This window comes from Capra hircus, chromosome 24, assembly GCF_001704415.2.
Source record: "Capra hircus breed San Clemente chromosome 24, ASM170441v1, whole genome shotgun sequence".
Lineage (NCBI taxonomy): Eukaryota > Metazoa > Chordata > Mammalia > Artiodactyla > Bovidae > Capra > Capra hircus.
In genome coordinates, this window is record NC_030831.1 from 33,665,158 (window position 1) to 33,678,603 (window position 13,446).

Here is a 13,446-nt window from a genome sequence, read left to right on the forward strand (position 1 = left end):
TCGGACACGACTGAAGCGACTTAGCAGCAGCAGCAGCAGCTTTACCATGTTGTGTTGGTTTCTGCCAAACATCAGCATGAATCAGCCACGTGTCCTGATGTGGCCGCCTGATGCGAAGAACTGATTCATTTGAAAAGACTCTGATGCTGAGAAAGATTGAAGGTGGGAGGAGAAGTGGACAACAGAGGATGAGATGGTTGGATAGCATCACCGACTGGATGGACATGAGTAAGCTCCGGGAGTTGGTGATGGACAGGGAAGCCTGGTGGGCTGCAGTCCATGGGTTCACAAAGAGTCAAACACAACTGAGTGACTAAACTGAACTGATGCACATGTCCCCTCCCTCTTGAACCTCCCTCCCACCTCCCACCGCATCCCAACCCTCTAGGTCATCACAAAGCACCAGGCTGAGCTCCCTGCACCACACAGCAGCTTCCCACTAGCTAGTTATTTTATACATGGTAGCTACTCTCTCAATTTGTCTCATCCTCTCCTTACCCTGCGGTGTCCATAGGTCTGTCCTCTATGTCTGCATCTCTATTCCTACCCTGCAAATAAGTCCATCAGTACCATTTTTCTAGAATTTTTGGACACTTTCAATAGAACAAGAAAATGCGCTTAGTCACTCACTCATGCCTGACTCTTTGCGACCCCATGGACTGCATCCTGCCAGGCTCCTCTGTCCATGGGATTCTCTAGGCAAGAATACTGGAGTGGGTTGCCATGCCCTCCTCCAGGGGATCTTCCCAAACCAAGACTCGAACCCAGTCTCCTGCAGATTCTTTACTGTCTCAACAACCAGGGAAGCCTGAACAAGAAAACCAGAGACTATAAATGTAAACCTTCTTTCTAAAGTTTCAACCGGGATGTGCCCATAGTTAAATGGTACATTGATTCAATCGCACACTACTGCTGTGTGATCCTCACTTCGAGGTGCAGGAGAGGCTGGCAGCATGGGTCCCATTCAGAAAAAAAACTTATTCTAATGCCCTGGTCAAGTCTCGCTCCTACAAGGTGATTGTTTTACATCAATTACAGGAGGGTTGGTCCTCCTCTGGTTGGCCATTTTTGAGCAGCTGGAGGAGAGGGCAGGAAGGAAGGAAAGATAGAAGACAACATCTTGGGGCACCTTCTTTCCATTCTTGGGTCCAGCTACCCCTAGATGCCCACTCTTGGCAGGGACCAGAGGAGGAATCCAGAGTAGAGACCTGCACAGCACCCTGCAACAGGTCTCCAACTCTCCACGCCCTGGAGAGCTGAAAGCAGCCAGTAGAGCTCCCAAGAACACATCCTACGTGTTTCCCGAAACATCTTTGGAGTCAAGGGGGGACTTGAAGTCTTTGCCAGAGCACACAAGTATCAACAAGTGGCCAGCTCTTGACAGTTTCTTGCTCTAGTGACTTCAAATGGCATGAGTCTCAAGATGGGTCCCACGTGACCAACTGCTGTGTCTAGAACCTGGAGGGCTCACGTGAATTTGCAGCTTTGCTCTTTACAAGCATCAGGGCAATGTCCATCATAACTGAGATAATCACAAAGAAAGTCAGATTTGTTTGCCTCCTTTGAGTGCATTTGTGAAAGAATTAAATCATATGCTAGTTGTCTGGAATGATGTTAAGACAGCCAAACTCCATTTCCAATGGGCTTTGGAAATTCACCATGTTTTCCCCTCCAGCGGTACAGTTATCTTCTTCTGGGCCCAAATGTCAAGCAAGAAGCCCACAGAATTTTCCATCTGTAACATATAACACTTGGAGTCAAGATGACCAAAAAGCATTACACAAAAGATTAGGACTTCAAAAGAGGGATTAACTCCGGGGAGATGGGTCTTTAAGGAATTAAAGATCACATTTCCATACAAACATCTGCTGGAGGGGAAAAAAATAGCAAGCGGAAAAGTTCCCCAGGGCTGCAGCTCACGTGGGCAGAGTTCCCTCTGGACATACCATGTTTTCTGAGCCCTTAGGAAACATTGAGTGTGCTCAACTGCTGGAACACCGTCTGATCTTCTTCTTTATGTAGCTCCATTTCCAGGTTTAGGAAAGTGTTTCTGGTATGAGGGAATTTACAGCTTCAGACCACAAAGCCTCCAAAGGCACACTTTGCCCGTGAGATGCTGGAGCCCTCAGAAACAGCATGGAGATGCATGAGGGTCACCACAGCTGATCCAGGACTGTAGATCACTTTCACTGCATCTGCTTTCAAAATATCTGACCAGGCAACGTCTCACACCACCCAAGATCCTTAAGTGTTCTCTCATATGCCAGATACTGGCTTCTTGTTCTATTTCCAGCCCCCTGGGGAGTCTCTGCTGGCTGTGAGAAGTTTTGATCTCTTCCACGTGGAATATTCCATGATAGCAATGGTAGTCACTTAAGGACATTAAAAACAGGCAACCAACTTTGAAAGTCTAAAGCAAAGAAAATCACATTTGCAACAGCAGAGGGCGAACACAGTGATCTATGAACACGGCCAGGGTGCCCACCGCCCAGGGGTCCATGGTGGGTACTGGGTGTAGAAGCACATTCTCACATTCTGTACTTCATTCTCTACAGGCCAAGGAAGCAAGAGAGAACACACGTAAAAATGCTGGTGTTGTGGGTTGAACCGAGTTCCCTCAAAAGACATATTCAGGTCTTAATCCCTGCGGACATGACTTTATTTGGAAAAAGGGTCTCTGCAGATGTGATCAGTTGGTATGAGGTCATACTGGATTGCACTTCTTGGGTAATGCCTGTGGTAAAGAATCCGCCCACCAGTGTAGGAGACGCAAGAGATTCGGGTTCGAACCCTGGTTGGGAAGATCCCCTGGGGGAGGAAATGGCAACCCATTTGTGTTCTTGCCTAAGAAATCCCATGACAGAGGAGTCTGGTGGGCTACCGTCCATGGTGTTGCAGAGTCAGACACTACTGATCGGCTGAGCACACACAGGGCTGAGTGGAGGAGCAGAAGGCCCAGTGGAGGAACAAAGTGTGCAGTGAAACTCCCTTCACTGACTTCCCTTGCTTGACGCACCATGGTCTCCACTCCCCTCTGTAAATCACTTTAACCAACAACCACGGCACGCCCAAAGCTCAGGCTGGTAGGCTGCTCTCTAGAACACTGTGTGAACAGTGAAAGCGTGAGGTCAACGTCACAACTCACTCTGCTCAGGAGCCTCACTGCACAGAAAGACCTGCATCACAGGTCTGCGGAATGGCTGATCGCCAACGTGCCTGAAGTGAAATCCGAGGTATTTAAACTAAGTAAGTTAGGACTTCCCTGGTGGTCTAGTGGTTAAGGCTCTGAGCTTCCAAGGTAGGGGATGTAGGTTTGATCCCTGATCAGGGAACTAAGATCTCACATACTTGTGTGGCCCAAAGTGAAAACGACGTATGTCATTTTGTGAGTATTTTTGCCCACTGTTTACTGACCTCTTCCCCTTAACCAAGCAGTTACTGTGAATAATTTAGCAGAGCTGGACCTGGGGCTCGGGGGGCCTGGGGCAGTTAAGATGCGATGGTGACTGAGCCCTGGCTGGGTGAGCACCCCCAGGGCTGGGTATGCAGTGAGGAGAGGGGATGGGCGACAGGAAGTGACAAAGCCCGAGAGACGGCAGCGAGAGAGCCTAGGGGAGCGTGTGAGTTCACTGGGGCTGCTGTAACAAGGAGCCCGTGTGCCCTGCCCCATGGCTATGGCTTCCACAACAGAAGTCAATCATCTCATGGCTGTGGAGAACAAGGCTCCCAAGGGCAGGATCTGTCCCAGCTTCTGGGAGCTCCTTGTCTTGGGGCAGCAGGACAGGAGCCTTCACAAGGCTGTGTGTGCACATCTGTCCCCAAGGTTCCCCCTTTTATAAGGACACTAGTCATTAGATGAGGGGCCCACCTGCCCCCAGCACAATCTCCTCTTAAATCATTACATCTGCCACGATGTTATTTCCAAATAAGGTAGAATTCTGAGGTACAGAGGGCTGGGGCTCAGCATAAGAATTCTGGGGGGACATCATCCAGCCAGGAGAATGACAGGAGGAATACCAGCTGAGTGCGGTGTCACAGAAGTCCCCTCTGGGGCCCTCTCGTCCTTGATTTTCCAGGAGAGCACTGGCATCCATGTCCTGGGCGTGGTTTGGGCCTCCCACCTGCCCTAATGATGGTTTCCCTCTCAGACGGCCAGGTACCACTGGTGGAGACCAAGGTCTGGTCTCTCCCAGGCCCTCTCATCAAGCAGTGCTGAGACAGAATTACCAAGAGAAGGCCCTCTCCAATCCCTTACACTGTTTTTTTCCTGTGACTCACTTTATTTCCTGTAAATCAAACTGGTTAGAAAGAAGCAACAAGCATTCTCAGGCTGAGCACTTTACAGCAAGGTATTAATATATCTGCTCAGGAGAACCATGGTTGCTTATGTTTGAAAATCATTTTCTCAAAAGCCTCGGGCAGAGTCACAGAAAAAGCCAGCATACCTGCTGTGCTTCTTAAAGAGGTATGGACAGGGACTTCCCTGGCAGTCCACTGGTTAAGACTCTTGCGCTTCCAATGCAGGGGGCATAGGTTCGATCCCTGGTCAGAGAACTAAGAGCCCACATGCTTCAAGGCATGGCCAGAAAACAAAACTAAACCCTTAATTAAAGAAACAAACAAACAAGAAATGTGGATAATAAGGCTGTAATAAACTCTGCATGCAGTGCTGAGCCAGCGCCAGCCCCCGTTTGTCCCTGGTGGCTACGGTCTGGCTCCTCCTTCCTCCGGTGGCTCAGAGAACCAGGGAAGAAGCTGAAGAAAATCAGTGGATCAGTTTGAGAGCATCTCTGGGAGACACTTTGGTGGCAGAAGAGGCTGGGCCCAGGAAGTCTCAGTGAGGTCTGGAGGTTACTAAAGGCTTCCTCAGGGCTTCCCTGGTGGCTCAGATAGGAAGAATCTGCCTGCAATGCAGGAGACCTGGGTTTGATCCCTGGGTCAGGAAGATCCCCTGGAGGAAGGGCATGGCAACCCACTCCAGTATTCTTGCCTGGAGAATCCTATGGACAGAGGAGCCTGGCGGGCTACAGTCCATGGGGTTGCAAAGAGTCAGACAGGACTGAGTGCCTAACCCTTTCTTCCACTTCCTTCAAGTCTATCCACTCGATGTCCTTTAGGTCTGAGGTTTTGCTGACAACTGGTTATAAACACAGATGATGACACTGATAAAGATGCTTCTCTTCCAGCCTACTGCTGCTGGGGGATGGAGGGGTCTAGTCTTTTAAAAAAACAAAGGTTTTGGAAGGAGAAAAGCGTGCTGGGGAAGAAGCAGACATTTCACGGAGTCTCACAGAAGATGCTGTGCATCTGTCAAATCAGAAGGCTTCGTTTCAGGGAGAAAAGGCGCTGGTGACATATTTCTTCTTTCTAGAAGGCCCGTTCAGAGCTGGTGACTAGCTGTTTTGTTTTCTGAAATGTGCTACTTCCTCCAACACATCTTTCAAACTAAACGAAGCTGACAGATCGGAACTGATGAGATGACAAACAAGGTTTTAATTTAGTTATTACCCATTCGCCTAGTTCCCTCCACAATTTTCAGTATAAAATGAGAAGTGACAACTTGACTTCAGTTACTGCACTTTTTTTTTAAACATCTTACTTTACAAAGCAGATGAAAGGTGTTGGAATCTTTCATATTTTTGTTTTTCCTACTGAGTTCGTACTTTAGAGAGAGAACCCTCTGGCACACATCTCTGTCCACTATCTCATATCTTTTTAAGTCTCTTTGAAAATTTCTGTCAACGGACGAGACAGACAGGTCCACGCACTGCAAAAAAGTATTTCTTTGCCTGTGCAGAAGGCAATAATTCCCACGGCAGACCCAGGAAGGGAGCACTTCCAGTGCACGTGGCAGCCACTGACTGTGTTCAAGGCAGACATTCGAAAACCAGATGACTCCAAAAGGATGTGAAATAATGTTTGGGGGAGGGTGATGCCCACCTGAAGCCATGGCTCTTGTCTCCCATTGCTCTCAAACATTTTGAGTCCTGAGGCTGGAAGTGCCCAGAGGGGAGGTCCTGTCCTAACAGGACCACGAGGGTCACTGGACATGAACGTGTCTTTGGCCGGTGGCTGGTCTTCAGTCTTCACGCTCACCTTCCATTCTGATGCCCCAGCTCTACCTGGCCAGCAGTCAGCTCCCTGTTGGCACCTGCTTTGGCCTCAAAATGTTCGTCATTTTCAAGGATGTCTCCTCCCTGAGGGCCGAGATCTGTCTTCACTTCCAGTTAATTTCCTCATGCAGATGAGAGTGGACGCTGACTGGCTCTTCTCTACTAACCAAGCGGCAGCTCCCAGTCCCCACTGACCATCCTCAGAATATTCAAGGGTCCCCTCCAGATGCCAGGACACAGGGCCCTGGACTCCTTTCTACCACAACATATAGTTTGCTCACACATGTGCGAACAGTTGTTTTAAAGACTTCATGTCATTTCTGGAGAAGGACATGCCAACCCACTCCAGAATCCTTGCCAGGAAAGTCCCATGGACAGAGGAGCCTGGTGGGCTACAGCTCACGGGGTTGCAGTGCTGGGCACAACTGAGCATGCACTTGCTGTGCAGCGCGTGGGATCTTAGTCCCCTGGCCAGGGACTGAACCCTCGTCTTTTGCATTGGAAGCGTGGAGTCTTAATCACTGGATCCTAGTCCCCCTTTGAGTTCTTTAATGACCATCTCCAGGCGTCTTGGCAAAGCCTCTTTCCTCCCAACATGGCAGGAACCTGAGTCGAGAGGCTCCAACGCTAGACTGCGAGAAGCAGTAGGTGTGGTGGTGTGTGTGTGCCCTGCATGCCTGAGGTGGGGTATCAGAGACCCACCACCCGCCCCTCACCAGCCATCTTCCCAGTCCCTCACTCCTTAGAGCACACCCAGGCCCCCTGGTACCCAGCACCGCTGCCCTGAGCTCAGCCCTGCCCCGGCCACCTCCAGCAGGATGTGCTCTGCCTGCTGCTCGGCTGCAGTGGGGACCTCTCCTCGACCTTCTCAAAAGGCTGGATCTTCTCCTCCCACTTATCAGCTCTTGACCACAATTTCCTTCTGTCACCTCTGAAATTCTAGGCTCTTTCTGGTGTCCTCCTGAGTTCTTCCTTTCATCTGTCTAAGAACGGTCCGTCCCTGCTAATAAATCAGCTGGAGGTCGGAAAGAGTGCATCTCCAGCCCTTTCATCTTCGCTGGCACATAAAAAGCAGTTCTCACCTAGGCAGGTATGACCAGCTGTCATCTCAGCCTATAGCCAGTGCTGAGGGCTTGCTTTCCTGACCGAAATTCCAGTTCCTAGATCTTCAGATGAGCTAAAAGTCTTCCTGGTCCTGCCTGAAAATTCCCCAGCGAGACTACCAGCAACTGCATGCTTTCTGGGCTATTTCTGTTGTTTCTGGGTCAAAAGTGTGCCAGGAAAGGCAGCTTCCAAATATGCTAGACACTGGTGATCCCATTAGTTCAAATCTTTTAACTACATCCCTTCACTGCTTCCCTGGTGGCTCAGACAGTGAAGAATCTGGCTGCAGTGCAGCAGACCCGGGTTCAATCCTTGGGTTGGGAAGATCCCTTGGAGAAGGGAATGGCTATCCACTCCAATATTCTTGCTTGGAGAATTCCATGGACAGAGCAGCCTGGCAGGCTACAGTCCACGGAGTTGCAAAGAGTCAGACACGACTGAGCGACTAATACAACACTCACTGCAAACCATGCCAGGTGATTATCTGACTCTGTATCCTCGACAGCATTGAAAAGCGGGGAATACTATTAATTTGGCCCACTTTTTGGCTTTGTCATTGATTTTATTTAGGAACTCATGGTTTTATATGTTTGTTTATGGTTCAAGAGATTATGAACAAAAACACCAACATAAATAAATGATGAGTAATTTATACTAAAAATGGTACAAGTAAGGTTCAGATTCAGTAAGTAAAAGACACAACAGAAAAGAAAAACACGGTGGTTAAATGCATAAGGCACAGTAATTGTGATAGTGAAGTCAGGGTGGGAGAAAGAAACCCAGAGTGTGTTCTATTTCATGGATGACTGTCGGGTTCATTTTAACTAAAAGCTTTGTACTTAAAATAGGAATGCATACTGACTACGTAAAAATTATTTGACGGGAGAATTCAATCGTGCCATTCTGAAATTGTTGAATAGCTGTAAAATTATGTTCTTTATTCAAGAGAGGTTTAAAAACTTCAAGAAAAGAAGTCTTCACACACTGTAATTGTTAGTGTTAGTTATTCAGGTTGTACAGTGTATTTTACACTAAATTATAGTGATGCTGGGCCTTAATCATGCCATGAGTCTAAGTTTTTAGCAATTTTCATTTGGTATAGGTTAGCAAAAATTAGTGGGGCCCATATGAGCTTCTGAAAATCAGGAGGAGATTAAGTGAAATGGTCTTGTGGCAGGAACTCCACTCTGGGACGTGTCTCTAGCTACGATCGAGGTCACAGATCAGAGAGGAGGAGTGACCCCCAGGGAACAGAGCTTCGGGGATCCCAAGAGGCCTTAGAGCCCTATTCCTAGCACTACCGTGAGGCTGCCATTAATAGGCTTCACCATTCAATCATAATCTATGCTGGCAACAAAGATTCATGTCCACTTGTCACCAGGACAGTTTTAATGCCAAGATCATATTGCAAGTTCTTTCGATTGCAAGGAGATCAAACCAGTCAATCCTAAAGGAAACCAACCCTGAGTATTCACTGGAAGTGCTGATGCTGAAACTGAAGCTCCAATACTCTGGCCACCTGATGCAAAGAGCTCACTCATTAGAAAAGGCCCTGATGCTGGGAAAGATTGAAGGCAGGAGTAGAAGGGGGCGACAGAGGATAAGATAGTTGGATGGCATCACTGACTCAATGGATGTGAGTTTGAGGAACCTCCGGGAAATGTTAAAGGACAGGGAAACCCAGCGTGCTACAGTCCATGGGGTCGCAAAGAGTCGGACATGACCGAGCGACTGGACAACAACAACATATACATGTTAACCATAATTTTCATTTAACAGCGCTTTCCCGAAGAACAACTCTTTGCTGGAGAAACACATGCTCCCAGACGTCAGCTGGCCCAGGAGTCTGAACTGGCGCCCGGGACGAATCTGCTGGCAAAATCAGGATCCTCCTCTCTTAATGAACATCATCAGAGAGAGAGAGCCAAACCCGACTTTAGGCCCAAGATCTAGCAGAATATTCACTGACCAGAGCACAGAGCCCTGGTGAAAACAGAAAACAAAATCCAACAAAGCAGAAAAAGAAACGATGACAAACCCTCGCCAAAAAAACTCAACTGTTTTTCTGTTCAAAGTTTCCTAATAAAAATACATTTCAGTACTATTGAAAATTCAGTTTTAGTCTAAAAAAAACCAAGCCTTGGGTTACCATGAGAGAGCAGCATTTTCTACAGACTTCTTTGCATGATTCTGGTGGGAGAGGGGTGGAAAGAATGGTCTGTTTGGGAAGGTTACACGAGATCATGTTCATCTTTACAGTGGGCTTCACTCCGTGAGGTTTGGCCATGCAAAGCGTCCCCCCTCCCCAGCCCCCTCCCAAAGCTTCTGTCAGTACGGTACCTGCCATTCCTGGTATCATGCTGCCGCATATTCTTGATAAAATGAATCTTCTTAAAGTTCTTTGGTCTGGGCGAACCTGAGAGAGTTCGACATCTGAAAAACAAAGCCATTTCAAAAACACAGTCAGTCGGTCCTAGATAGCTGAGACATCTCCACACAAAGACAGGAAGGAAAGACCAGACAAAAGGTTTGAGTCACCCCAAGGATAACGAGGACCTTGCGGCTGGAAGCGAGGAAGCTTAAAAAAACAACAACAACAACAACAAAAAAAAACCAACCCAAAAGACAGACAACTTCCTTGATAATACTGATAATAATTTATATGGCTCTGAAGAGCCAGCTAATGAAAACTATTGCCCTCACTCGCAATAACATAACCTACATGGATTCCAAAGACATTATCCGTTCCTGTCATCTTAAAAAGAATCCTCCCGTATCAACACAGGTATCAGGAACGGAAAACTGCAAATTCAACGAATTCAGAGGCAGAGAAAAACACTGGCAAATTCAGTTTAAAAACAACCCCAAATCATTTTCTGCTATAGCAGGACTCTGGCTTGAATCACCTGGACTATTGCCTCAACACTCAACTAGGCTATGCTTGGAAGTCACAGCTTTACTTTGAATGGGAATCAGAGACCTGGCTAGTGGCTGTTTGTTTTTGTTTTTTCAGATAAATTTTAAATACATATTTGTTGAACAAATTGACTTGGATTCTAATTAATTTTCCCTAGAATATATGACATGAACATGCACTGCAGGAAAAACAGAACAGAAAGGTTTTATTTATGTATATATTTTTTCAAAGCTACCTGGCAAAATTAGACACGTAACTGCAATAACAGCTAGGATAAAAAGCAAAATCCCAACAAATGACAATCTGAAGTTTGGTCTTGTCTTGAGAAAGGGAGCAACGTCCTCTCTAGTTGGGTTTTTGTTGCCAAGATTTTTTATTTACTTAAACCTTTCTGACCATAGACCCGGAGGGCTGGTTTCTGGGATCACATCAGATGTGTCAAGAAGTGGTGCCCAGGTTTCCAAAGCCACACTGAGTGTCTGAGCTGGGCTGTCACCTGAGTTCAGTCAATTCTGAACTTGGAGGCTTCAGGTAAGAGAACAGCAAGGTGACCCAAACAGGAGGTAAAGCTGAGGGCAGTGGGGTGTGGGGGCCCTTTGGGGGGCAAAGGATTAAGGAATGTTCAGAGTCACACACCTGCCCCTCAGCTCTGATCTTTACTCTCCCCCGGAGGCCTGACGCGGGCTTCTCAAGTGGTACTAATGGTAAAGAACCCACCTATTAATACAGGAGACATTAACAGACATGGGTTTGATCCCTGGGTTGGAAAGATCCCCTGGAGAAGGGAATGGCTGCCCTGGAATGGAGTCTGGTGGGCTACAGCCCAGGGGGTTGCAAAGAGTCGGATATGACAAAAGCGACATAGCACGCATGGAGGCAGAGGCCTGAAGGGAAACTAGGGGACAGCCTCGATCTAGACCTCAGGGTGTACATTCCCCTGAAACCCCCTTACCTGCCCTCCAGGAAGGGCCAGTCTTCCTAGAAGCTGCTTCCTAGGGAGCACTGAAAATTATTTATGTTTTCCCCATAGAAACAGCACCTTAAAATAGAATTCATCTTGAAAAAATACAGTGAAGTGAATGAGTGGTCAAAGCACTGACATGGTAGCGTATCTGGTGACTTTCCTCAGGAAAGGGGGGTTCCCTGGGCATTGGGTCTAGAGGCAGGAAGATCCCCTGCCAGTCATGTCCAGTGAAGTGTCCACAGCTCATGGCCACAGCCCGAGTGGCCCTGCCAGCATCCACCCCAACTCACTACCAACCCTAGCGATCGATCACTAGTAATATACCCTGCAGCTCTTGTGACAATCACACGTGAAGATTTCTATAAGAGCTTCATACGCTGTCAAGGGATACGTTCAAATACACACATGCATGTCCATACATATGTGCGTGTGTTAGTCGCTCAGTTGTGTCCGACTCTTTGGAACCCCCAATGAACTGTAGCCCACCAGGCTCCTCTGTCCATGGAATTCTCCAGGCAAGAATACTGGAGTGGGTAGCCATTCCCTTCTCTAGAGGATCTTCCCAACCCAGGGCTCAAACCTGGGTCTCTGGCCTTGAAGGTGAACTCCTTACCATCTGAGCAGGCAGGGAAACCCACTCTTTGGGACCCCGTGGGCTGTAGCCTGTCAGGCTCCTCTGTTTCTCCAGTCAACAATACTGGAGTGGGTAACCATTCCCTTCTCCAGGGGATCTTCCCGACTCAGGGATCAAACCCAGGTCTCCTGCATTGCAGGTGGATTCTTTACTGTCTGAGCTACCAGGGAAGGCCCATATGTACACACAGGTAAATAGTCATATACACATTTCAAGTGTTGTGATGATTATTAAAACTTAACTACAAAGGGTGCATATTTTGTCACTATTTTCTTCCTATATTCTTAAAACTATAATCCTGGGACTTCCCTGATGGTCTAGTGATTAAGGCTCTGAGCTTCCAATGCATGGGGTGTGGGGGATCTGATCCCCGGTTGGGGAACTAAGATCCCACTTGCTGTGTGATGTGGCCAAAAAAGTATTTAAAAAAAAAACAAAACCTGCAGCCTTTATTAAGGGTCCTGATTTCTTGGTTTTTAAATAGATCTTTTTAAAGACAGGCAGTGCCCTACCTGAGGGGATGCTATAGATGCTTCCTGTGGACCTCAGGAAGGGTTTGAATCAGGAAAGATACTCACTGGTCCCACTACCCACTCTGAGCTTCCAAACCCAGATCCAGCCTTCCTGGGGTCCAAGGAGCTACAGCCTCACTCTGCCTTCTCGAGGCCGCACTCGGAAGCACACCCAGCACCTTGAAGGGTCTCAGTTCTACCCCCAGAATGACTGTTAGAGTCTGCAGGCCACTCAAGGTCCCCCACTGTCTCTCTCACACACGGCAGAAAGTTCTAGAAATATGTAGTCACTGGAGAGAGAAGGATCCTTGAAGGCATAAATGCTTGCTTCCACAGGTTTCTGGACAGGCGTTCAGGAGCAACCTTACACGCTTACCCTGTGCCCCCGCCCCCCTGCCCCACTGCCCCTAACCAGATGCAGAGTTTCCAGGCCCCCGAGTCTAGATGAGGGCAGTGGGCTAAAAGCTGGACTGTGATGACGCCCTCCTATAAACCAGTCTCCATGCCTGAAGAAAGAGGTGCTGTTACCCTCGGATTTAGACACAAAATCTTTCAGTCTTCAGCTGGAGCCGGAAGTTGGCAAAAGGCCACTGGTGTGCGTTGGCACTGGTAATTACTGAATGGTACAGCAGACAGCACCCCTCAACCCAGACAGGCTGGAGACAGGGCTGGTGGTGATGGCTGCCACACCTGCGGTAGCCAAACAGAGATTTTTCTGGACACCTAAGAGACAGCCTAGGTTCTTATTTCTGGGAGACCAGGTAACCACCAGACAATGTGGAAAATCCCAATCTAAAGGCTCTCATGGTAAATGCTCAAGTCTTGGAGTTCAAGGCGGATACAAGAAACAAACTTGTGATGTGCAAGAGAAAAGCAAAACTTTTAAAAAGATAATTGAGTGCCAAGTTGCTTCAGTCATGTCCAATTCTTTGTGACTCTACAGACTGTAGCCCACCAGGCTTCTCTGTCCATGGGATTCTCTAGGCAAGAATATTGGAGTGGGTTGCCATTTCCTACTCCAGGGGATCTTCCCAACACAGGGATCGAAACTGTGTCTCTTACGTCTCTGTATTGGCAGGTGGGTTCTTTACCATTAGCTCCACCTGGGAAAGGCCCAAAAAGATAACTGAAGAGGTGCTTTATTTCTATATTAGCATACAATTCTAACTGCAAAGGGACTTCCCTGGTGGCTCAGTGGTAAA

The 13,446-nt window shown here is 47.8% G+C and overlaps 1 protein-coding gene across 1 annotated transcript in view; it reads right to left on the minus strand.

Annotated features, from left to right (window-relative positions):
• Positions 1-13,446, minus strand: part of CABLES1 (Cdk5 and Abl enzyme substrate 1) — a 102,867-nt gene that overhangs the window by 38,893 nt on the left and 50,528 nt on the right. The window contains exon 3 of the mRNA XM_018039695.1: positions 9,558-9,650. Coding sequence (XP_017895184.1) covers positions 9,558-9,650 — 93 coding nt within the window. The remainder of the gene's footprint in view (positions 1-9,557; positions 9,651-13,446) is intronic.